General features: G+C 42.6%; 1 protein-coding gene across 8 annotated transcripts in view; it reads left to right on the top strand.

Moving 5' to 3' along the window:
• Positions 1-26,058, top strand: part of TNC (tenascin C) — a 94,526-nt gene that overhangs the window by 38,649 nt on the left and 29,819 nt on the right. For 4 of the 8 annotated variants that reach the window (XM_050926895.1, XM_050926887.1, XM_050926891.1 and 1 more), the window contains 9 exons: positions 1,109-1,372; positions 3,294-3,409; positions 3,800-3,956; positions 4,512-4,781; positions 5,879-6,064; positions 7,501-7,590; positions 8,449-8,712; positions 19,204-19,476; positions 22,396-22,668. In XM_050926895.1, coding sequence (XP_050782852.1) covers positions 1,109-1,372; positions 3,294-3,409; positions 3,800-3,956; positions 4,512-4,781; positions 5,879-6,064; positions 7,501-7,590; positions 8,449-8,712; positions 19,204-19,476; positions 22,396-22,668 — 1,893 coding nt within the window. Of the gene's footprint in view, positions 1-1,108; positions 1,373-3,293; positions 3,410-3,799; positions 3,957-4,511; positions 4,782-5,878; positions 6,065-7,500; positions 7,591-8,448; positions 8,713-19,203; positions 19,477-22,395; positions 22,669-24,788; positions 25,062-26,058 lie in introns of all 8 variants that reach the window. The other 4 variants (XM_050926892.1, XM_050926893.1, XM_050926894.1 and 1 more) reach the window with 3 other exon arrangements.

A 26,058-nucleotide genomic window follows, 5' to 3' on the forward strand; every position in this document is an offset into this window, starting at 1 on the left:
GCAAGTGTATGCTCAAATAAATTTGTTAGTCTCTGAGGTGCCACAAGTCCTCCTGTTCTTTTTGTGGATACAGACTAACAAGTAGCTGGCAATATGGCCTCCTGCACTTTTACTTTCCCATGACACTTCTTCTGTTGTGTTCTTCTGTACTGGTTGTATCTGAAATATATCTGCTCATCCGTGGGGAAGGTAAAGAGTCCTAGAACTAGGGAGTCAGCTGGATTTGCCAAGGGAAGTAGCTTTTTAAAGTGTAGAGTGAGTTTTGACTTGAAAATAAGACTTACGGCCCTCCAGGCATACTAGAGTATAGGCTAAAGACTTCACAGGTTGACAGTCTGAATTCTGTATATTTCTGATGGCCAGGTTGCAGATTAAAGATGCGTTTTCTATGTATGACCCCTCTTGTTCATGCTGAATTGGGAAGTGAGGGTTTGCATCTGCAGCATAGCAACAGACTCAGGTGTACAGAACAGAGTGCATGCCTCGCAGTGGCACCATGCAAGGAGAGACCAAGGAGCTCAGCTGGTTGACTGCTCCTTGGGAGTAAATCAGCCTGTGGAATGGGCAGTCTTGGCTTTCATCCCCTCTGACTTGCTGGTCAGCAAAGATGAGTCAGCACTGGGAGTTTTGTCATTTGCTGTTAGCACAAGCCATAGCCCTTAAGACAATGTGCAGTCACTCCTCTAGGAGTTGTAACTCTTGGGCTACGAAACCCTGCTGTGTTTCTTTTGTTCTCCCTATGGTGACGTTTCCAATTGTTTATCTCCTCCAGTTTCCTCCCAGCAGAAGAATCCTGAGTCACATTTTGATCTCCCACCCATGAATATCTGGAATAATTCCGCTGAAATTGTTGGAGTAATTCCAGATAGCTGGTTTCTCCCAAGCTGACAGTAGGATTTGAACTCAGGATCTTCAGCAGTAAAATCATGGGCTATTAGTACTTGACATAAATCATTAAGTTCCCTAACAGGCAGCTCTGGTGGCATTATAAACCTCTATGCATCAGCCATTAGAGGAAAGTGTGTAGTACTATGAAGAGTGGTTGCATACAGAGCGGAAATTGGCCCACTGTCTTAATGTCTCCATTGATATTTTTCCCCCCTGGCAGTGTCCCCTCCAAGTGATTTGACAGTGACAGACGTGACGGATAAGACTGTCAATCTGGAATGGAAGAATGAGAATCTAGTCAATGAATATCTTATCACCTATGTCCCTACCAGTGTTGGTGGCCTAGAACTGCAGTTCAGGGTGCCTGGAAATGAGACATCTGCTACCATCCGTGAACTGGAGCCTGGCGTGGAATACTTTATCCGTGTGTTTGCCATCCTAAAGAACAAGAAGAGTATTCCAATCAGTGCCAGGGTGGCAACCTGTGAGTTTAAAATAAACACAAATCTCTATATTTGACCATCTCTCTGCTCCATAATACACATTGACTTGTTTCTTTTCTTTGGGACTTTTCTTTTTTCTTGTTCTTTCTCTGTTGTATTCCTCTTAAAGTCTGGACCAAGCCAGAGTCTCCTCAGTTTTCTTTTCCAATCTCTTCTTGCAATGGTATGCCTTCAAAACGATAGGGTTACAGTACTGGAGCTTTCCTGCTCTGCATGAGGCCTTCCATTGAATATCACTGGGTTCCTGTAAACCAAAACTGTCTTCTGTCATAAAAGGCTACAGTTTAAGGCTTTGGGACTCCGCCGGTAAAATTGTTTTCTTGCATTCATGTAAAAGCATTTGGCTCAATACTATTGTGATCGGATTTTCAATGCTTCCAAGTACAAATCACTTTCATTGCACATCTATCTCACCTTTCTTTATAACATCTCAATGTCTTTCACTGCTACAAGGTTCAGCCTCTTGTAGGGCATGCCATACCGCACTATTCTACACCAATGGCCCTCTAGCCCTATAATAACATCGTTATAAGCCGTTGCTGTAGAATATTATTCTTTATTTTTAAGAGTAACGTGCACGATCAGAGCCAGATTAAATAAGTGCATTCACTCTTCGTTATCCTCATGTTTCAGTCTTGCCACCGAAATATGCTCATCTATTTCCAGTTGACCCTCTTGAGAAAGCAGAGGCATTGTGGGTATATATAATATATTTGATGATTTACTGCATGAACTTGCTAATTACTGTGCTTGGAAAGGTTCTAAGGAAGGGAGCTACCACCTGTAAGCAGGGCTGCCCAGAGGATTCAGGGGGCCTGGGGTCTTTGGCGGCAGGGGGCCCCTGCTTAGGTGGTAATTCAGCAGCGGGGGGTCCTTCCGCTCTGGGACCTGCTGCCGAAGTGCCCCGAAGACCCTCAGCGGGGACCCCCCGCCACCAAATTACCACCGAAGACCCGGCACTTCGGCAGCGAGTCATGTTTCAGTGGTAATTAGGTGGCGGGGGGTCCTTCCCCCAGAAGACCAGGAGAGGAAGAAGCTCCGGGGGCCCAGGCCCTGCGAGAGTTTTCCAGGGCCCCTGGAGCGAGTGAAGGACACCGCTCCAAGGGCCTGTAAAAACTCTTGTGGGTGCCCCTGCAGGGCCCAGAGTCTGGGGCAAATTGCCTCACTTGCCCCCACCTCTGGGCGGCCCTGCCTGTAAGTAGAAGGGGCTAAAGTCTGATCCTCTGCGTTAACATGTATTGCTGCAGTGTACCACAGAACTGCTAAACTGGCAAGTACATAGCTATGCATGTCTCTTAAAGGCATCAACATATAAGTGGCAGTGGCGGACATTTTTTGGGGGGGGGGGCGGGGGGTGTCTGGAAATCAAGGATGATTAAAAAGTCCTAAACAAGAAAAACGAAGAGACGTTGGAATATGAATCCCCCTTCTTTGCAAAAGGGAAGGAAGATTCTTGATGGCTTTTTTAATCTTGCTGAAGCTTTACATATGGTGGCTGGAGAGGTGGGAGAGAGGAGTCAGGATGGGGGACAGATTTTCCTATAGTTTGGTGGGTCCCAAATTAACTCTGGCATTTTTGGGGACAGAAAAAAAGTCATCCACCTATCTACAGAATCCACCTTTGATATTTGTCCACCATGTGTTTGTTCATTGTACTAATTGCCTGCCTATCTATCTATCTATCTATCTATCCATCTATCCCCATACACCCCATCTATCTACCTATCTATCTATCTATCTAATCCAGTTTTTTCTATAGCACCCATCACTGTACTATTTAAGCATTTTTCAGTATCTCAAAACATCCCCAGTGATTTTCACCATAGTACTTGTTTGTAAATACCTAGTTCTCTGATCTGTGGGGACACTATGCAGCTACCCTCTTGCTGTTTCTCCTCATAGATCTGCCTGCTCCTGAAGGCCTGAAATTCAAATCCGTCAGGGAGACATCTGTGCAGGTGGAGTGGGATCCTCTGAACATTTCATTTGATGGCTGGGAGCTCATCTTCCGAAATATGGTAAGGGAAAAATCTCATCCTGTGACACCTCCATGTACAAGTGCAGGGTGTTGGGTTCCTTTTATGCTGCATTTGAACTAGAGCTGGCCAGAGAATTCCCATTTTATTTCACAATAACTTCTGAGGGTTTTAAAATTTGTTTTTGTTTCTCATTGGAATGAAAACCAATTTTTTCCAATGTTTTCACAAAATGGAATTGTTCCAAAAGGTTTGTTTTGGATTCGATGTGGTCTCTCTGGAAATGACCGGAGAGACCCTTCATGGACCTCAGAAACTTTCCCATCAAAAACTTCATTAAAATCAATTTGTCTTCACGAAATGTTAGAGTTTGGAAGAATAAAAAACAGTTAGTCCAACTTTAATTTTAACCAAGTGCCTTGTACATTACAGAAAAAAGAAGATAATGGGGACATAACCAACAGTTTGAAGAGACCAGACACATCATATATGCAGCCAGGTCTGGCGCCAGGACAACAGTACAACGTATCCCTGCATGTAGTGAAAAACAAAACCAGAGGACCTGGGCTGTTTAGAGTGTTTACCACAAGTAAGTACCAATCTGTTATTTGGTATATTCTGTGGAGATGCTAAACAGGAGGCAAACCAAGCCACACTTTCAAAAGTTTCCCCTTTTGAAAACACATAGCCAGGAAGAGCTGAAGTAGCTGACAAGGAATACCTGGGTTACCTGTCTGGGGAGGAAAGGAATGTTTCTTCTAGCTGGCAGTGGGCCAGCATACACTTTATTCCTGTTCAGAGAGTGCAACAAAGTGAAACAGGCTGCACATCCTTAGCACACCACATGGAAATTACTTGGCACCATCAGGGTCCCTGGTGCAGCTGGAGAACCTGCTTGGACTTCTGCTTATACTTGCTGTGCCAGTGCAGGACCTTTTCCTTCCTGCGTAACACAACACTTTCCATCTGCATCGGTAAAACATTACGGGCCATAAGTAAGTCAACATGAAAAAGAATTTCAGCTAATAGGAGCCACTTATTTTAACGTTGCTTTGATTCAACTATTAAGGGACAATGTCCAGACTCTGTTTGATCTCTCTATGATGGGATCAGAAAATTCATGTTTTTCCTCTTTCCATAACAGAGCTTGATGGCCCAAGCCAGATTGAGGCAAGAGATGTGACAGACACCACAGCTTTAATCACATGGTTCAAACCTTTGGCTGAAATCGATGACATGGAGCTCACCTATGGACCCAAGGATGTTCCTGGAGACAGGACGACCATCGACCTCTCTGAGGATGAAAGCCAATACTCAATTGGGAATCTGAAGCCACACACAGAGTATGAGGTGATGCTGATCTCTCGGCGCGGGGACATGGCCAGTGACCCTGTGAAGGAAATCTTTGTCACAGGTAAAGAGCTTGTTCGGGAGATGGTCATAGCTTCTTGTCTTCTGCTCTACTCCAATCACCATCAACACATTCATGCTAATTAGCTGTAGCATGTTGCTTCACTTCACAGTTATTATGCCAGCACAGCACTTTATAGCAGTCACAGAGGTTTATGGAAGTTGAGTAAAATTTTCAAAAATTACTTAGGAACCTAGATCCCATTGCTTTTCCAAGAGACTTAGGCTCCTAAGTGCCTGCATCCCTTTTGAAAATTGAAATTAGGTTTCCAGATTGTTTAGGACCTTTTGATATTTTTACTCTGAATCTCCTGTTTTTTCCCCCACCAACAGTGTTCCTCTTACCTTATCTACCCGTCTGCTTTTGTTTTTAATTCAGTTTCACCTTTGGTTATGCTGGGAATGCTTTGGTAAAAGGTTTCAGAGGGGTAGCCGTGTTAATCTGTCTCAGACTGTCTCAGGAGTCCTTGTGGCACCTTAGAGACTAACAACAGATTTATGTATGTATTTATTTTTTTATGCCAAATCAATTTGTTAGTCTCTAAGATGCCACAAGGACTCCTCATTGTGTTGGTTTTTTTTTTCCTTTTTCCTTTTCTTTTTCCTTTTCTTTTTTTTTTCTTTTTTTTGTGTGTGTGTGTGTGTAAAAGGTGTGCATTTTAGCATGCAGTCATGGTTTGGATCTGTTAATGAAGCCATATGACAATTCTGGGTAATAAATGGAGCAGGGAGAATGAAATCCTTGCTTGCTGCAGGATGGAGTTGTTTTAACAAAGCAGGATTTGAGTCCATTTTGGGAGTGAATTAGGATAGCTCATAGAATTTTTAGATAAAATCCCTTTAGGCCAGGGTTGGAGTGTATCTTTTGAATACTGAATTCCAGGGCTGGTCAACAATTTTCCATCACAACTTTTATGTGATGGAAAATTGGGTTTTCAATGAAACAAAATTAAAAATTTTCACAGGTGGTGTTTGCTTTCCTTGAAGTGGTAACTTCTGTGGGAAAATTGATCTCATCTTATAGATGGTACCATATGCCAGGCATTTTGAATCATTCTTTCCTTGTGTCCTGAGAGAAAAAAACCATTTTTCCCTCCTCAGACTTGGATGCACCAAAGAACCTGAAGCACGTGTCTCAGACAGACAACAGTATCACCTTGGAGTGGAAGAACAGCCAAGCCAGCATCGATACCTACAGAATCAAGTTTGCTCCCATCTCAGGTGGAGACCATGCTGAGATAACTGTGCCAAGGAGTAACCAGACCACAACCAAGGCTACGCTCACAGGTAGGATCAAAGTGAGATTGTTATTAATGTAATAGGCACCAGTAACCATCCGGAGATCTGACCTCCTATCACCATGATGCCTTGTGGCAAGGTGTAAAGGCATGTAAGGGGTTACAAATAGAACCAGGTACCCTGCCTGTCACATGGTTGATCTGGGGCAGGGCTCTGAAAACAAAGAGGAAGCTTCTTCAAGGAGAAGGCCGTGTCCTCTCCCCTCCCAGCTGTTGGCTGTTTTGAAATCTTAGGTTAATAAAACTAGCCATGAATAAAGTGCTCTTGAATTGAACCAGAGTTTGGGCTTTATTTTAAGTCCCCAGTGGTGTCTCAGCCCACCATACTATTTCTATAATCACAACATAATTGCATCAATATTGAATAACAACATTGTTTTCAGTAGGGTCTCATAAGCTATCTAGAGAGATCCGCTCTTCCTTTGCTATGAACAGAACTTTCCCCGACACTAAGAATTTTATATGCACAACAAAGGAAAAGGAGACTCCCTGAGTGTAAAGTATTGTATCTTCTGACTGGATTACAAAGAATTTACAAAAATATAGAGCTATAAAGAGTCACATTGGAGAGATGTAAAGAGAAATGTGAATATGTGAAAGAGACCTAAAAACACACCAAAATCCGTGCAGACTGGGATAATAAGTGTATTTGAATCTTTTATGGTAGAGAAGATATTCAGGATGTAAAAGACTGAAGATGATTTAGACACTAGGAGGCTCAGTTTTTACTAACTTGGGTACACAGTGTCTTTGTTCCTGTCAAAAACCACATTTTCAGCCTAAGGGCCAGATTTTTAAAGATATTTAAAGATGCAGATAGGTGCCTAGTGGAATTTTCAAATCAATTTTGAAATCGACGGCAGTTGATTTTAAGTCGCTTTGACCTCTCTCTAGGTGCCTCTCTGAATCTCCAGGCACTTAAATACCTTTAAAAATAGGACACTGAGTCTCTGCTTCTCCATGCCACTTTTGCATGTGCTTGCAAAAGTGAGCATGCACCTTTTTATGCTTGCAAGTTGACCTCTTGCCTGCCAGTTAATCAGTTGGGATTTTCACATTCAACATGGAAGTCTGCACACTCATGCAGGTACAATTTATTTAAATCATCATCTCTTTGAGGCAGGAACTGTCACTTTTTATGTGTTCGTACAGTGCCTAGCACACAGGGAACCTGATCTTGGTTGAAGTCTCTAGGTAATGCAATAATAATAATAATAATAAACAATCAAGTTGACTGTACATGCAAAAGTTTTTTCTTCCACGTTGGAGGCCAGCTGGAGACTGCCTGAAAATTTGGCTCTGAATGTTCAAAGCAAAGATCCCACGCCACCACACACTACAGCTTTCTTATGCAAAACAAAACCAAGAAACATTCTATCTAGCCCCATCCCTAAACAGTGACACAACTCTCCATATTCACCATAGGTCTGAGGCCTGGAACTGAATACGGCATTGGAGTGACAGCAATGAAGCAGGACAGAGAAAGCACTCCAGCTACTATCAATGCTGCAACCGGTGAGATGATCCTTTCTCTTGGCCACACGTGGGGAAAGGGCAAAAAAGCTAGAGCCGTTCACAAGCCCCAGTTGGGCCAAGTGTAGTTGTCTTGTAAATTGTGCAGTCCTCATGGTCTCTTCCACTAAAAGTGAATTTTGTTGCTGGGGGCAAGAGAAAATCCCACAAAATATGGTATAGTCCAGTTCCAAATATATAAAATGTTAATAGTGGGTACAATTAACCATTGGGATGGCTTAGTGAGGGATGTGGCAAATTCTCCATCTCTGGGAGTTTTTTAACCAGAATTGAATGTCTTCCTAAAAACTTGCTCTAGTTCAATGGATCTCAACCTTTTTTGTATCCAGACCTCTGTTTCCATACTGGTATCTCCCTTTCCGTTACCACTGTGGGAAAGGCAGTGTGATTGCAACCCCCTGATACCTGCCTGTGGCACCCACTCTCCCCATGACTGCCAGGCTGAAAACCCTGTGCTCTAGACTCATCACACAGTTCAGTGCGGGAATTACTGGCTGAAATTGAGTGTTGTTAAAAAATGAATAAACCAGGGGGGCAGATTCTGCCTCTCCTCCATGCAGCCCTGTTGAAATGAATGTTCGTGAGGGAGATCTGGATTCAGTTTGGTTTGCATATAAAAGGAACGTCACCTGCTACTACTTAGACCAAGGAATAGGGTCTGAAAGACATAGAAAGGGAAATCAGGCTAGTGTTATACAGCGAATCCATTAAGGCAGCAGGTATAATTATGGCTCTTTCTGCAGTTAGCTGACAGAATACCCACATGGCAGTACACAGCTCCTGCACCAAGGAACATAAAAAAATCTGACGTATAAATAACCTCTGTGGTTTAATGTGCAGATCTGGATAATCCCAAGGATTTAGCGGTCAGTGATAACACTGAAACGACCCTCTCCCTCCGCTGGAGAAGACCACTGGCCAAGTTTGACCGTTACCGCCTCACATACATGATTCCATCTGGGAGGAAGAATGAAATTGAGATACCAGCAGATAGCACCTCTTACATCTTGCGAGAGCTGGACCCTGGTACAGAATATACCATCACCCTAGTGGCAGAGAAAGGCAGGCACAAGAGCAAACCCACAACGGTGAAGGAGTCTACTGGTAAGTAACAGGGTCTGAATGGGTGCACTGTGTCTGATCCTCTTAAAGAGCGGGTGAGATGGTCCAAGCAGAATGTCACCGGCTATCCAAGCTGCTGGGGAGCAGCTTTGAACACGTCAGCTAGCTGCAGAAACCTGGTTACCCTCTGTCTAGTGTGAAAGCCTAACTGAGAGGTAGTCATGTCTTTTCCTTATCTCTTTGTTTCTCTCCATCTCCTCTGTTGTGTGCTTGCTTACCCTTAAGGAGACCCACATAATACACTTATTCTCCAGCAGAGAATGTACAACCTCGTTTTTTGCTTTAAATTGGACGATTTTGTGTGTGTCTGTCTAATGGTTTATTTTGTTTCCCTACACTCTAGCAATCAAAGAAGACGGGGGACAAAGATGTTAACAACACACCCCTTTAATATTCCCCTGTGCACACCTTAATGAATTTTCATTGCAGCCTTTCTTGACACTGAAAGCATCAGAACATTGTGTGAGTCCTCACAATTCCTCTTTTGCCAGTTACCATTTTTCTCTTTCAATAGCATAGGAAAGCTGATGTCATAATGCTAGTCTCAGTCCCTTGAGTCCGTTGGATAGCATGACTGCTACACTTCTCTATAAAAGAGAGCCCATTCTTCGCCAGTATTCATCGTGAGCAGTACCCTGTTCCTCAAGGAGTTTCTACTGAAGACAGTGGGGCTTCTTGTGGAGTTCAGTGTGTAAATGTGGCCCAAAGACAGGGCTATGTCAGGCTACAGCCTTAGGGTAAAAGATAATCAGCTCCTACATGTTTTAAGGGTGTTTTATGTTTAAATATTGTGGGCTAGCACTCACTCGGTATAAATCAGCATAGCTGCACTGAAAACAGTGGGGTTACGTCAGTTGGCACCAGCTGAAGATCTGGGCCTGAGAGTTTCATCTTCTTTCCCTCAATTCCATCTAGAGGTCAAACCCATGCAAGAAATCCCAGATCGTACAAATTAGCAGCTGTAGACAAGAGAATATTGCCTGGTATTATGAAGTCTGAAAATTAAAGTAGGCACCTTATTTTGCTGCCACATAGTCAATCCAATCCAACCCAACTTTATTTTCCATTGTAATTTTCATGCCAACTGTACCTATAAATGGTTTACAGAGCTGGATAATTCAAGACAGCTGAGAGTTCATATGCTGTAAACATCCACATTAAGTAACTTGTATGATGAATAAATAAGGCCTGTAGCCAAGTGAGAGAAGACATAGGAGGCACTGACGCACAGAACAAAGCCAAAGGTCTACACTGCAGGGATGAAGAAAGCTTTGATCTCTCCAGTGTTGTTTCTCCCGCTTCTCTTTGATGAATCTTCAGACCCTCATAGGAAATACACATAGAGGGTGAAAAGGCTTAAACAACATACATCAGAAGGACCTTGCTTTGGAGTTTTACAAGCTAGTCATTTCCAGCATCAGAATCAGATTCCCCAAGTCTTATTCTTTATCTTCTTGGGATATTTAAAAAAAAAATATGCATGAAACCAGTGTAATGTTCTGAGTGTTTGCTCTGGCCCATGAATAAATTAAGAAGCTCCTGAAGCATCACCTGAGATGCAGCAGCTGGAATTGATGTAACGTTTCTCTGGGATCTGTCCCTTGATTGGGGATGGATGCATCTCAAATGCATAAGAATCAGGAGCTGTAAAACCAGATCTTGTGGGTGTGTGAACTGAGGGCTTGCTTCTTTCTTTATTCCGTCCATGTCCCAGCATGTGTGAGATCCTCCAGTCCGCAGGCCAAGCAAAACAAATCTTGTCAGCTCACACACTCTGCCCACAGCTATAGATGGCTGTTGGGCCATTTCACCACGGGGCAGCGGGGGAGTGCTTGCTCTGAGCAGCAGGGAACAGAGAGTAACTAATTCAAGTGGAAGGCACCAGGAGCATGGCTAGGCCCGAACTAGCTCTTTGTATCCTAGGAAGGATGAAGGGGAGGAACCCAGGGAAACACAGCTTGGAAAAACTTGTTCATTAAAAGAGGGATCTGTCCTCACTGGAAAAAAAAAAAAAGAAACTGATTCATATGCAACTTATAGAATGCAATCTGCTTTAGGGCAGGGAGTGTTTGCTTTCAAAGTTCCCTTCCTTTACCCATGTTGTGTATTTTAGTCTTTCTCCTTAATCCTCCTTGATTTGTTCAGTCAGGCCTGCAGAGGTCAGGGAGCCTTTGGTTTTGTTTTGCATGGGGTTTTTTTTGTTTGCATCAGTCAATTATCTCCTACTGAAATCTTGTAAGATAGGCATTGCTCCAGCCCTTGAGCTGAAGACTTTATTTTCTTATGCATTGTATGTCTGGCTGGTTCTCCCTCATACTTCAGTCTCCCTCTGAGAACATAAACAACACCCACCCCCTTTGCATGCACACATACACACACCCAAAGTAAGAATCTTCGCAAATTGTGTAGCACGCTGGCAAAGAGTGTGTCACAATCTCCTTCAGTGGCCAGTCCGTTAGTGGATAACAGTCATCTGCTGCTACCAAGTAACTGAATGGATCCTTTAGCTCATGTGGTAGAGGTTTGTGCTTTTGTGGTCAAGGTCCTGGTTTCAAAATCTGCTTAGATGGTTCTACTCACGGCCAGGTAATAAGTGTGAAGTGCACAGTTCCCTGACTTTTTTGTTCTTAGAAAAAAGGAAGAAATTAAGTATTTCATATTCTACCCTTTGCTTGTTTGTTTCTTTATAGCCGCACATAGTCTAGATCTAAAGTGGGAGGCGACTCCCAGCCCAGATGAGTACTCTGGATCTTGGAATTCAGAGGCTTCTGGGATGGGGGAGGATACACTGAGGGATGTTGTGGTCTCCAATGTGACAGCGCATGGCTTTAGTCTCTCGTGGAAGGCGGACTCAGGAACCTACACTAGTTTTGTGGTGGAGTACAAGGAGGTGGCGTGGGCAGCTGGGCCCCTTGCAGAAGTCTTCATGCCCGGAGACTCCTTAGGCACTGTGATTGATGGCCTCCAGGCTAACACATCCTATAAAATCAAGGTGTACGGAATGATTGGAGGACAGCGCTCCCATCCTCTTGAAGCTGTGGCTACAACAGGTACATCCTTTCAGTTATTAACTAAGGGGTCCCTAATCATGGTCCACTTTGTTAGTCGTTCCACCCAGCAGCATGGTAGATTTGCAGTTTAGAATGATATGAGAAGCAAAGGGGAATAAGCCATGTATTAGCTGGAAAGACCATTTCTCCAGCATATCTTTCCAAACACATTTATCGAGGCAGAGAGTCGATTTGTAGTGTAATCACATACCCCAGCTTTGAGGAAACTGAGCAGTCAGATTGCATCTTTGTTTCTCCCTGCTCCAGTTCTGGAGCGGTGCCTGGGTAACATAATGTGGATGCTGGAGAAGGAGGGGCAGTAATATGTTACGCATGAGTGGCATGTGGAAATAAATGAATGGACTTTATAATAGCTGAGTGCCCGCTTAACATTCCTCTGCAACGGTGCACAGATTGTTCAGTGACTACTGGCATGTCTTGGATGAGATGCTCTCTTGTCTTTCGAAGTGAGTTTCAGGTCAAGAGCTGAATGAGAGCATGGCTTGGAGAAGATAGCTTCCTACTCTGTTGAATGACTAAAGAAGATTCATTCTATCTGCTGAGCACCCTCAATTTTCAATATTCTGTGTCAGTCCTTCTTCCTCTTATGGCTTCTCCGTGTCTGAAGTTGTGTCTCCGTTTTCCCATGCTCAAAGTAACATTATCAACAATAAGAATCGGAGTACTTATGGCACCTTAGAGACTAACACATTTATTGTAGCATAAGCTTTATCAATAATGAATAGGTGAGTCAGCCTGATAGGGACCTACAGTAGTTACCACTGAAAAGTAATTTGCCAGCAGATGCTACATAGTTACCACATCTGATTCCTGTTTGAGGCAGAGGCGTAAATGGATATTGCAGATATCAGTGTGCAGCAACTACTAGCAATACAGAATTTTTAATGGTCGCCATTGTGGTATATTAATCCACCACAAGCAAGACCTTAAATCAAATCCTGGCCACCAATTACTTCCTTTGTTGTTCTCCAATGGTACAAACGGAGCGTAACCATCTAGCTGAGGCAGAAGAGAGGAATATTTAAATGGAGGACCCAAAATAGGATGGAAGTTTCATGGTTGACCCTGATGCCAAAATCCTATCTTGGGAGGGTGAGAGCCCCGAGGCATAGAATGTGGGTTGATGGGAGACCTGACACTGAATTCATTGTGGCCACCTCTTTCCAACAAATAAAGCAAAAGACAAAAAAACAAGAAATAGTAGAAAGGAACACTCCCAGCTCCATCCCAAGCACCAGAGAAATCTGACGTCCAGGCAGGACATTAACATTCTTCATCATGAAAGTACAAGTGAGAAATTAAAATGGAATTCCCCTAGAAGGCCCAAGAACCTCCACCTAGGAAAGGATAGGCTATATGTAAAAAAGGGACACCTCAGTTTGAAAGTTTTACCCTCAGGATAATAAATATAGGTATTTCATTTTGACAAGAAATTCTCATAGCAATTTATCTGTTGTCCATCCAAATGTCCTTCCTTGTGTTTAATTCCTGTGCATCTGCTATTCATTCATCATTCTACTAGGGAACATTCTATCTGGCTCTCACCCATCCATCCAGGTCTTCTAGTTTGTCTCTCTTTTGTCCATTTATCTAAATGTTGTTACCTTCACAAGTCTCTGCCACCCATACACTTTGTTATTCAATGATCAAACTGTTACTTACATTTTCTGTTGTCCATTCGTCTAGTTATTAACAATCTCTTATGCACTGATAGCTATCACTAGCTACATTACCAGGATGTTTTCCACATATCCAGCTATTTTGCATTTCTGTCTCCATTCTACGTCTGTACACTAAGCCATACATTTTTCTATTATGGGTTACTCTGGAGCTAATTAGGGGTTTTCTCTCTACTTATCCAGTCATTTTCCCTTTGTGGGTCTTGTTGTTAAACCCTCAAACAGTATCCCTAGCTAGTTTTGCAAAAAATGATTGTAAATGATATGACAGTGTAGCTTTACCTGCATGCCATGGGCCAATTTATGCCCTGCAACTCTAACTGAAGTGGAGTCCCATGGGCAAAACTAAGAGCAGCATTTGGCCCAGTATGCATAACCTACTGGTAACAGTAAGATCCAGAATTCAATATTAGTTGCAAGCGTGTCCCCTTCGTGTGAGTTACTCACTGGAGTTCTCACATATTCCATCATCCTTCTTTCTATTAATAACAGACTGCACGAAAAAATTGAGTCCTTGCCTGCAAATAATAGACCGAATAATTAAAATGGAGTCATTTTCCATAGGGCTGGACAGAAAAAAAGGAAGAAAATTGTGACTTTTTTTCAAAAAGTCCCTTTTTTATTTTGGAATTTCAAAATTTGATATTTTGGCAATTGCAAACCTTTGATCAACTTTGAATCTGCTCAATTCAATAGGGGGAGGGCTAGAATTTTGTGACAATATCACTTAAACTTTTTCCCTTTTTTTCTGAAGTGTGAAATTTTTGTCAAATTTCTGAAATTCAGAAATTGTCAACTAGCTCTAATTGTCACCCTTTCCCTTCAGTGATGTGTTTATCTCTACAGCAAGTGCAATGGGAATGTATAAAATCAGGATGCCTTTTCCGCTCACATCTTTCCATGCTGTGTATTCTTTTCTGCATGTCTCCACGATCTCCATTTCAATTTGCATAATGGATCCTGTATCTATGTGATAATTTTGCTGTTCTCCTAGTTCTGCTGTTCTGTATGTGTATGCAATGCATGTCTATATAGTTGGATGTAGCATGCATGTAGAGTGGTCAAAATTTAGGCAGCATTTGCCTTAAATTATGACACTCCTCAGATTCTGCTGCTGCCACATATACTTAGAAAATAATGGGTGTCATCCCTTGGCAAAATGCACACTGGGTAACAGCAGCTCACAGACTCGTAGTAGATTAATATTTAGATGGTGCATGCTTTCTGCTATCCCCCGCCCCCGGGGCATCACATTAACATAATGACTCTGATAAAGCCAGTTAATAACTATAGACTAACTCAGTATCCTCACTAGCAAAATGGGAATTAGTGTAGTAGTGGTCATTGTAGGTAATGTACTATCGCTATAATAAAGCTACCGCCTTTCAGTTATACACTATACAGGGCCTGGTTCTGGTCTCACACTGGAGTAAATCAGGTGGAACTCTATCTAAGTCAGTAATAGAGTTACACTGATCCATGACCAGTGTAAGTGAATTGTTCCCATAGGCTTTCAGATTTCTTGAAGGTCAGCAGAAAAGTACTTTACATGAGTATTTGAGCTGGAAATGTATTTTCTAGACATTGCTTTGTTTTTGTTTCAAGATGTTTAAATTGTTCTTTCTCTTCTGCAAATATTTTTGTGCTACGCTAGTATCTTGTCAGTTTGGAGACAGATATTGAATCGAGGGTACGTACCCATGCTGATCTGCCTGTCTTTTAAATGAATGCTATTGAGACAAGAAAGCAGGGCAGTCCTTTGGAATGATGTGGCTAGTCCACTAATGAAGAGATAATGCTGCATGGCTAATTGAAGACTCAGAAAAGTTATCTGCCTGTTGCCCTCCAACTGAGATGAGCATTCTCTCTTATCTGTGTAACCCTCAGAACCCCAAAGGCTGATTGTGGTCTAAGGCATGTTAATTTCTTGGGTAGCATGGACACCTCGTGCACAGAGCAAATGCTGGCTCATCTCTTTGTCTCGTGAACTCTGTAAAGGAAGAAGGTTCACATTTTCTCTCTCTTTCTTCTTTTTTTTTTTTTTAAGAATGCAGCATGTGTACAGACAAACAACAGCTCCAAGTTTGTTTTTCTTAGAGTCAGAAGAAATTTTGCAATGCTACTGCTAGAGCTGAATTCTCAGTGTGTATTCGATATGTTTGCAGTCCTAGCATGTGTTCCATTTCTAGTTTCCATCAGCAGTGTTAGCTGTCCTATTGTGTGGCTTGAAGGCATGTTTGAGAGATTGAGGGCCAAATTCTTAGCCAGCGTAAATCAGCATTGTTCCATGGAAATCAGTGAAGCTCTGTTGATTTCTACTAGTTGAGAATCTGGCCCAGTATCTCTACTGAAAATGAGTGTCCTTAAATTGTTAGCTATTGTGATTGATGCTCTAGAGCTGCCATTGAGTGTGGCAGGTATGAGACTGACATGATGCTTTGTAATGTTTCCTTTGCTTGCGACCTGGATTCAGTCTCCAAACAATCAGTTATCCCATCTGCTTTCTCTGTATTTAGAGACCTTTAATGCAAACCGCAGAAACTAACCTTTCTCAGATGTTAGGCGTCATTTGGTTTCTTTGCCTTTTTTTTTTTTTAATAAGGAAAACTTAACTTGTGATTTACCTCTGTTTAGCACATCTAGTCACAGCATCTGGAAAATCAGACAGTGAAACAACACTTAATCCAACCAGCCCAGCACCTACTGAGCTAAGTTACTTAACAAACCCAAGCACTGAATCTCACACTCTGCTTTCAGTGCCCACTGATTTTTCCATCCTGGAAGCCATTGCCCAACTTCATGACCTTAAAATAACAGGCAGGACTTTCAATAGTTTCACAGTGTCCTGGGCAGCACAAGATGCATTTTTTGATCAGTTCTTTATCACTCTGAAAAGCCTGCCCAGTTTAAACAGGACCCAGGAAATCTTTGTGCCGGGAAACCTACGAGAAACAGAATTTACCAATCTCACAGCTGGCACACATTACCTGATCACTCTCCACGGAAGCACTCAAGGTCAGCTCGCTCAATCACTGGATGCTCTGGCTGCCACAGGTATTTTCTATGGATTTTGTTATCCATATGTTCTCATTTCTGCTTTGGCATTCTGGGTTTCATCTCGTACTGCGGTTCCATTGCAGAAATGCCAGGCTTCATGAAATTATTTTCTGCATGGGACAAAACCCCTGTTGCTTTGGAATGAGGGCATTGAGTTATGTAGCATGGACAGTTCCCCATCCAGCTTTTGAAGGGCCATAGCATTGATCCTCCCTTTACAAATTGCATGCAAAGAGGGGATTTGATGCATCAGCTATTTACAAGACACATGGAAATAGCAGGATATGTGACTGGGTTTTGTTTGGATTGTGAGCCAAACAAAAGGAAGATTGCAAGGAGATAGTATCGGGCAGGGTTTCCATGGAAGTGATGATGTTTGAAGGGAAAAAAAAAAAGATTGTAACACATTGTGAGTGGAGGTTTTCAGAGTTTTTAAACAGCCTCTTATTTTCCTTTAGCACATTCATTTCTCCCTGAACAATACAACAGTATAAACTGAGTACAATTCACTAATGATCAAGTACCAAGATGCAAATGTACAGTTAGAGAAATAGACAATAGATTAGCAATATTCCCAGTCCACGTACCAGTACCAAAATCACTGTTGGTGTGAGACATAGGATTTACCCAGGCCATTGAACATCCCGGGAATGGTTAGAACAGTCTCATCTTTTTCTATGATGTATTACATCTTTTTTTTTGTTTAATCTAAGAAACATCATCTCTTCCTCTCACTCCCCATGTCGTCGTCATCTCTGTTGTCATGTATGGTCCAGGCTTTATGGGTGAGGCTGGCTGAGCGCCCCAGCAATCAGAATTGGTGCATTGCATGTTTTGTGTCTGAGAACAGGAGAGCATGATGGGAGTTGGATGCATTTCCAGATGAAACATGCATGTCCCTGAACAGGAAACTGAAAGGGAAAGTGTTTTTGTGAGCCTGCATCTTGGAAGAGAATGGAAATTGAACGTTATGTTCAGGGTAACCTGAATGGCTTTTAAGTTGTTATGGCATTTGAAAAATAGAGAATGTTTTCCCTTGAAAGACTTTGCTGTGACTTGACTTCTTCTTCAGTGGGGGGGGAGGGCATTTTGATTTTAAAGGAATGTCTTATTTATCTCTACTGTCATCAAATGATCACTGATTTCTTTTCCAGCCTACATTCTCCCTTTCCAGCTGAACAGTGCTACCTAGACAGGATTTGCGTTATATCATAATGCGTGTCTGAGCCCTATTTTCATTAAAACAGCTCCTGCAAAGTTCTTGGGCAGCATTGATGTGAAAAGTTACTCTGTACAATGTCATGTCTCCAGGATCACAGGGGGATGGGAGGCAGCTGGTTGGTGCTTCAGTAGACCTGAGTGATATCACTTTTCTATACAGAGATATAGGGCCTGAGTATTCATAAATCCGGTTAAGTCAATGGAAGCTCCTAATGGCTCGGCATTTCTGAAAATTAAGCCCATATTGTATACATTAGGGCATGCAGTACACTCAAGCACACACACACTATGTGCAACCCTTACTTTACAAGATGAGCAACTACACAAGTAATCTCATTGGGCCTGGTTCTCATTTACAATAAGGCCCCTTTGCATCAGCCTGCCATAAAATGGGTGCACATCTTTAAAGCACCTTACACCAATGTGGCTTAAAGGAGTATAACTGCAAACCAGGTCCTGGTAGAACATCTCTCACCAGTAAGTGCTCAGCAACATGTGTAAGGGTTGCACAATCAGGCCCTGTCATCATTATTAGGGCTGTCTTACCTTGATTTCAGCCATTCAAATAAGAGAGAGAAGAGCTATGGAATGGGTCCAGTCCAAAAGGTAGCCACAGATTAAAAGAGGAGATTCCCCATGCATAACTAACAGATTAGAAGATGCTATTTTCCAGCGTGACTTTGAAAAGCTTAATGTCTGTCAGTTGTCTTCCCTCACCACAGGAAGGCTTTCGACAGCATGTCCCTGAGATTCTTATTTTGAAATAAGAAGTTTGTCTTTTTAAAGAAGTTACTGTTATCTGCCCTCATTAAACTTGTGTTAACCACAATTAGGGCAAATCTCTAAAGATGGGCAGGTACAGGCAGAGAAACCACTATTCATTGTCGTTTTGAATTAGGAATTGATTTTTTTTTTAAAACAAACAAACAAAACCAACCTTTATTCAAATGGACACCATTAAAAACATAAAATTCACGGCCCTTAGTACTTACATGAACATCTGTACCTGTCTAACCTTGGAATGGGAAATACTGCAATATCACAGTCACTTTAGAGTGGCAAGCATTTGAATTGCTAATGGCAACTGTAAAGTGGTTATAGAAATACTGACTTGCCTCATAAGGAGCCTTAATTAATGTTTGTAAAATGCTCTAAGCGCCAAAGCTGCCTCCTACATGAAATATTAGAGTTTTAAAATGCTGATTATTTATTATTGTTGCTCTCTCCTTGTTGTACGGCTCTGCATTGCCAAGTCTCTGAAGGAAGCTTTCCACTGAATTACCAAGGACAGACATAAATCTATATGTTTATGTTATAGTGCATCTAGAGGTACACTAACTATAATCGAAATTCATTAGCATGGAAAGTCATCAGGTAGCACCCCAATTATTGGTTACCTTAATCTGTAATTTGAGTTACTAATTGACTCTCTGTCCTTTATTCAGAGGAGGAACCTGAGCTTGGGAAGTTAACAGTATCGAAGGTTAGCTGGGATGGTTTCCAACTCAACTGGACAGCAGCAGAAGGGGCCTATGAGACTTTTGTCATTCAGGTGCAGGAGCCTAACAATCCAGAAGACACTCGGAATCTCACAGTCCCAGGCAGCCTGCGCTTTGTGAATGTTACTGGCCTCAAGGCTAACATGCCCTACACTGTCATCCTTTATGGTGTGATTCAGGGCTACAGGACCAAACCCCTTTCTGTTAACACCACAACAGGTACCCTTTCTAATTCATTCATCGCTTTCCATGCTCCTTCCTTCTTTGCAGAGAGGCATATAGGCCAGAGCTATTGCAGCATCCAGTGAGCGAATGAGTGTCTGCACTCTTTTACATGAGCACCCTTAATCCTAGAGGCTTGTCAGAGCTTGGCTGAACATATCATGCCTGGAAATGTCTCATGATGATCAGATTTTCTAGTGAGAGTCTCAGGGCCACCATGCTGTCATTTGCTTTCAGGAGCTCCCATGTGTCCTTAAAATGACTTATTTTTGCTTATTTTACTGACTTCTCTGGTTGGAACTAATTGCAAGACCCAAATGTCCATTGCACATGATCAGAAAGAGCAGGCATTGCCCTGTGAAAGCTATGAAAACCTGACTTTATAGCCCAGATACTCAAGACCATGAGCACCTGTGTTTTTTGGATTCCAAAAGTTATTTCCAAAACAATGCACAAAAAAACAATATGGAATTACTGCTATGGGGTGATCTCCTGTATTGGGCTGTTAACCAGTCTGAATCTGTTACTGATCTCACAGTGTGTAAATCAGGAGTAACTCCACTAAAGTCAACAGAATTACAGTGGTGTAAAGCTGGTGTAGGTGAGAGGAGACTCAGGCTTTACACAACCAAAAATTGCATAATATTATCAATAATAATGAAAGTAATTTGTATGACTCATCTCTGCACCTTTCACTGATATACATTCCCCTTTCACTGATGTTAATATGATGTCTGGGTTGGTGAAAAGCAGAGATGGGCACTAGTCCCCACACTCATATCCAGATCTTGCATCCCTCAAAGCTCAAAGATGTTCCATGGTTTTGGTTCAGGACTATCTCTCATCAATAAAAAATAACATTGTTTTAATGATCTACAAAACTCTAAATAATTAACCCTCAGATAAAGAGAACCTAGACCACGTGTCCCACCTGCCCAGTCAGATATTTGGTTTTCTTTCCCTTCCAATTTGGATTTTGTCCCTCATCTTCACCTTGCAGGGTTTTATTTATTTGCTCTACCTGCTCTGTACTTGCAGTGGATTGCTACCACTCTCATTTAGCTATGCCTTGGGAGTATATCTCCTGCCACACAGTGCACTTCTACCGTCACAAGTCAAACATATCCTTCCTTGGATTGTTCCATGCCACTACCACTTCTAGATACTTAGGCTATAATTAATGGGACTTTCTATATCTCATTTACTCCATGACAATAGCTGAGACGCAGTGGCTCTTCCGTCAGATGCACTAATGATCTGTTTCAGACAGTATTCACAGAACCCTTACTTAAAGCCCTTTGCAACCTGCTGCGACTTCTCTCTAGCTTGGAGGATGGCTTAGACTTACTCGTTTGCTCTCTTTGGGCACATCTTATCCAGCAGCTAGAAGGAACTAGGAAAATTTGTAACTGAATTACCAAAATGAGGATGCACTGTTTGCTTGTTGCAGTGGTGCACTTGGCTAGAGTGTTTTTTTATGACATGAATTGTTCGCTTTGCGCTGTATACTGCAATTGACTTTTCACTGAAAGTATCCATCAGGAGTTCTGAGTATGGGTTGATATCAGATTATAGTCTAGACACAGTGGACATAAATGTCCTTTAGGTGAAGAAAGTAAACTTTAGGAGGTTAAAAAGAAAACAGGCCCCAACTCAAGCTTGGATATTTACACTGCTATTTTTAGCACTGTAGCGCAAATCCAAATCTCTAGATTTGAGGCTCTGAGACTCGCTGCCACGGGTTTCTGCCTGCCATGTAGACATACCCACAGTGTCCTGCCGAAGTATGGCTTATGCATTGCTCTGTCTCTCTTAGTTTAATGGAAACAGCAGAGGACACTCTACTGGAGTTTTCCCCCTATTCCAGTCACATTCACCACCTGGCTTTTCAAGACTTTTATTTCTGGGGGAATTTTCCATTGTCAGAATGTTCTGTGCCTTTTGGGGGCCTGTCAGGGATATCTGCAGAAGGGAAGGAAGCCCCAGGAAGCTACCACAGCTTTGTACTTTGGCCCAAGCTCCAGGACTAGATGCCAACTTTCGTGTGTTTTAAACAGGAAGGGAGAGAGGAAAAGCTCAAATGAAACTCAACCTTTTCTCCTTGACCAAGCCATGGATCTAGTTTCAGTTTATCTTAAAGCAGTGAAATGTATTCTCCAAGTCTTTAAGGGCCTCGGTGTGTTCTTACACATCTGCTTTCATGCTCAGACCTCGAAGGGTATGTCTACACTGCAGCTGGGAATGTGTTTCCCAGTATTAGTAAACAGACATGTCTTAGCTCGGCGTGAGCGAGCACACTAAAAATAGCAGAGTATCAGGAGGTAGCATAGGTGGAGGCTTGGGCTTGCCATCCAAGTAGATACCCAGAGAATCCATGTGGATTGATAGTAGGGTGACCAGACAGCAAATGTGAAAAATCGGGACAGGGGGTGGAGGGAAATAGGAGCCTATATAAGAAAAAGACCCAAAAATCGGGTCTGTCCTTATAAAATCTGGACATCTGGTCACCCTAGTTGGTATTCAGGTGGCTAGCCTGAGCAGCTGCCGATGCTACCCCAGCTACGCTGCTATTTTTAGCACAGTAGTTTGAATACAGCTATTGTGTGTCTGTCTACCTGTGCTGGGGAGCATGGTCCCAGCTGCAGTGAAGACATACTCAAGGATGCTTGGCTGCGCTCAGAAGCATGGGCAACCATTGCAGTCTTACAGCTTTCATTCGTGTGGCATTGTTAGACGCTTTCTCTTTTTGACTTTCTTCCTCTTAGCTCATGACCACTTAAAGCAACCTGTTATTCGAACCCTCCATTCCCCTTTTCATCGTAGAACTCTGGCAGCTGTGGATGCAAACACAGCATTTCTGAACATAAGGCTTCAGAGGGGACATCTAATTCTCACTCATTTTGTTTTCCTCTTTAGCAGCAGAACCCGAAGTTGGTGAGCTAATGGTTTCCAGCATTACCCCCGAAAGCTTCAACCTTTCCTGGACAGCCCCGGATGAGGCCTTCAAGACCTTTACCATTGAAATTATTGATTCTAGCAGGTTACTGGAGCCCATGGAGTACAACATTTCAGGCAACTTAAGGACTGCTCATATCTCAGGGCTTTCCCCCAAAACTGATTTTATTGTCTACCTCTCTGGGAGCACGCGTGGTTTCCGCACAAAGACAATAAGTGCTGCAGCTACTACAGGTATATAAATCTACCTCACATACTAACATACTCGGCTTTCTCCTAACTCTTCTTTACAGGACATGACCTTTCCCACACCCTTACCGTCCCCAGCCAACTAGCAACACCAAATCCTCTACCTCATCCTACAACGCTTTCTGATGAAGAGCTGCCAGCGTTATCTTAACCTGTAAAATTATGTTTAACCCGCCCGTCCAGTGCAGGGAAAGGTAACCATGGTGATGAGCAATGTTCTTATTCACAATGGAAATAATCAGCTTTCTTTCCTCTCGGCTCCATCCGAGCAGGGGCAGCTTCTGGTACAGAGAATAACCTCAACAAGTTTGCTCAGGGGCTGAGCATGGAGCCAATACTTCTCTAGACACACCTCAGCGTTGCAACATGTGTTCGTATCTGTTACGTTGCATTTAGGAGGGTTATTTCTCTTTAATAGGCAGATATATAGGCAAAGGTTTTTCTACTTTTTGAATGGGATTTGGGTGAAATTGACTCCATGGCAGAGGATTTATATAAGGCCTATGCACTATTTTAATCCCATTTAAAACCTCAGATTAGGTTTTACACAGGACTGAAGTGGTTCATGGCCCTAGTCTGTCTGGCTGCACAGGTATGGATTTTTCTCTTAGCATCTAGAACAGCCTTAAGTTTCACATCTGGATCTCTCTGTAGCACAGCCATTCAAAGGAAAGAAGGAATCCTATTGTTGTATGTGTGCAGAATTATACTGGAAGTAGAAATCTAGCAAATTACATTAGTAGATGGATTACTCACGGGAGGGTACTATATCACATGCTGCAATCTTTTATTACCCATAAAGACTCCATTCATATGACCTCTGAAAATGGTTCCCTGCACAAAGTTATCTGAAAACAAGATGCCTACATTAACCTTAAAAACAACAAAGAGTTTGGTGGCACCTTAAAGACTAACGGATTTATTTGGGCATAAGCTTTTGTGGGTAAAAAACCTCACTTCTTCAGCTGCATGGAGTGGAAGTTATAGATGCAGGCATTACATAATGACACATGAAGAGAAGGGAGTTACCTCACAAGTGGAGAACCAGTGTTGACAGGGCCAATTCGTTCAGGGTGGATGTGGTCCACTCCCAATAATAGATGAGGAGGTGTCAATTCCAGGAGAGGCAAAGCTGCTTCTGTAATGAGCCAGCCACTCCCCGTCCCTATTCAAACCCAGATTTATGGTGTTAAATTTGCAAATGCATTTTAGTTCTGCTGTTTCTCTTTGACGTCTGTTTCTGAAGTTTTTTTGTTCACGAATAGTTACTTTTAAATTTGTTATAGAATGTCCAGGGAGATTGAAGTGTTCACCTGCTGGCTTTTGTATGTTACTATTCCTGATGTCTGATTTGCGTCCATTTATTCTTTTACATAGGGACTGTCTGGTCTGGCCAATGTGCATGGCAGAGGGACATTGCTGGCACATGATGGCATATATAACATTAGTAGATGTGCAGGTGAATGAGCCCTTGATGGTGTGACTGATGTGGTTGGATCCTCTGATAGTGTTGCTAGAGTAGATACGGGGACAGAGTAGGCAACGAGGGTTGTTACAGGGTTTGTTTCCTGGGTTAGTGTTCCTATGGTGTGGTATGTAGTTGCTGGTGAGTATTTGCTTCAGGTTGGGGGGCTGTCTGTAAGCAAGGAGTGGCCTGCCTCCCAAAGTCTGTGAGAGTGAGGGATCGTTTTCCAAGTTAGGTTGTAGATAGTTGATAATGCACTGGAGAGGTTTTAGCTGGGGGCTGTACATGGTGGCCAGTTGTGTTCTGTTATTTTCCTGGTTGGGCCTGTCCTGTAGTAGGTGATTTCTGGGTATCCATCTCACTATCCATGAGAGCTTATGCCCAAATAAATCTGTTAGTCTTTAAGGTGCCAGGAGGATTGCAAACACGTGTCAGTGGGTCAGAATCATGCTGCCCATCTCATACTGCTAAATGAGAGGGGGATTCTGGTGAGATTTTGGCTAAGATGATGGGGTCATGGTGCAGAAAATGTGATTAAATAGGTCTTTTCCATCTCTGACTCCTCTGATATTGATTTTATTTTATTTTATTTTTGGTTCTAATAATTCCGACACATTTCCATTTGTTTTTCTTCCTCTAGTAGATGAACCTCTCCTTAGCAAACTAACTGTCTCAAACGCTACCTCAGACAGTGTGTCCCTCACATGGGAAGCTCAGGATGCTGCCTTTGATCACTTTGTTTTAGAAGTTATAAACTCTGACTTGCCTTTGGATTCTCTGGTGCACACGGTGCCAGGCGCCTCACGGAGTTTTGTAATCACCAACCTAAGAACCGCCACTAATTATACCGTCCAACTGCATGGTCTAATTGATGGCCAAGGTGCTCAGACTTTGACAGCACTGGTTACCACAGGTATTTCACCTTCCAGATTTATTTTTTCTGTTCTTTCTTTTCCTGTCCACCAAACTGCTCTAGAACATGGCTCCAAAGTGACATCACTTTTCCTCATCTAGATGGTCCTCGTTAGTAAATTAAAGAAAGGGTCACTATGGGAACAGGTTGGAATAAGCTGAATCCAAGACTGCTTTGAAAGAAGCGGATCTGGGACCCTGGAAATGGCTGAAAAGTGTCCCCAGAATTAAGGAAGCATAATGGTAAACCTTTGATTGGTTTATTTATATATACACTTATCTGCAAGCTCTCTGTATATATAATGGAATTGCTCCAGATGATTCTATGGAACATCCTTGCATTTGACTTGGAATACTCTGTGTGTTCATTCCACACCCTCTCTCTTTATTTGCCTGTGATCTTTCTTATCACGGGAATGGGTGCTATGTCATTGTCATACCAGAAAGGCAACTGCATGCCATTTTGGTTCTTTGTTTGTAAAGGTCAAATGTCTCTCATGGCATTTGTATCTTTTACTGGTGCTTTGGGTAGCATGTTAAAGGACCAACAGGAACTGCATGGAGTGGTCCAGTTATTCAGTGCTGGTACCAAGAGTGTTTTTCTGCCTGGCGTCTTTACACATCCCTCCAGGAGTGAGCTGGGATTGAAAAGGAAGTCCATCCCTTCTTGATGTTCGGCCTCGTACATTATCACTTGCACTGTTGCCAGTGAATCTTGTAGGGGAATGGGCACCACAGTGCCTTCCAGTGGATGCCAGAGCCTTTCCAGCACTGATGGTGACTACAGGATGTTGAGAACTCATTAAGCCTTGCCTGGAGAGATTTTCAACTTGTGTTGCATGTAGTAACCTTTGAAATCTGGATGCCATGACATGGGCCTGCCTGAGCTAGGGGCGAATGGCATGTAAAGGAATGTGCCCGTTTTGGGTTTGGTGTGGAAAAGATTGTTCTCTTCAACCTGCATGCAGGACTGATAGCGCAGTGCCTGGTTTCACCAC

This window comes from Gopherus flavomarginatus, chromosome 17 (genome assembly GCF_025201925.1).
Source record: "Gopherus flavomarginatus isolate rGopFla2 chromosome 17, rGopFla2.mat.asm, whole genome shotgun sequence".
Classification (NCBI taxonomy): Eukaryota; Metazoa; Chordata; order Testudines; family Testudinidae; genus Gopherus; species Gopherus flavomarginatus.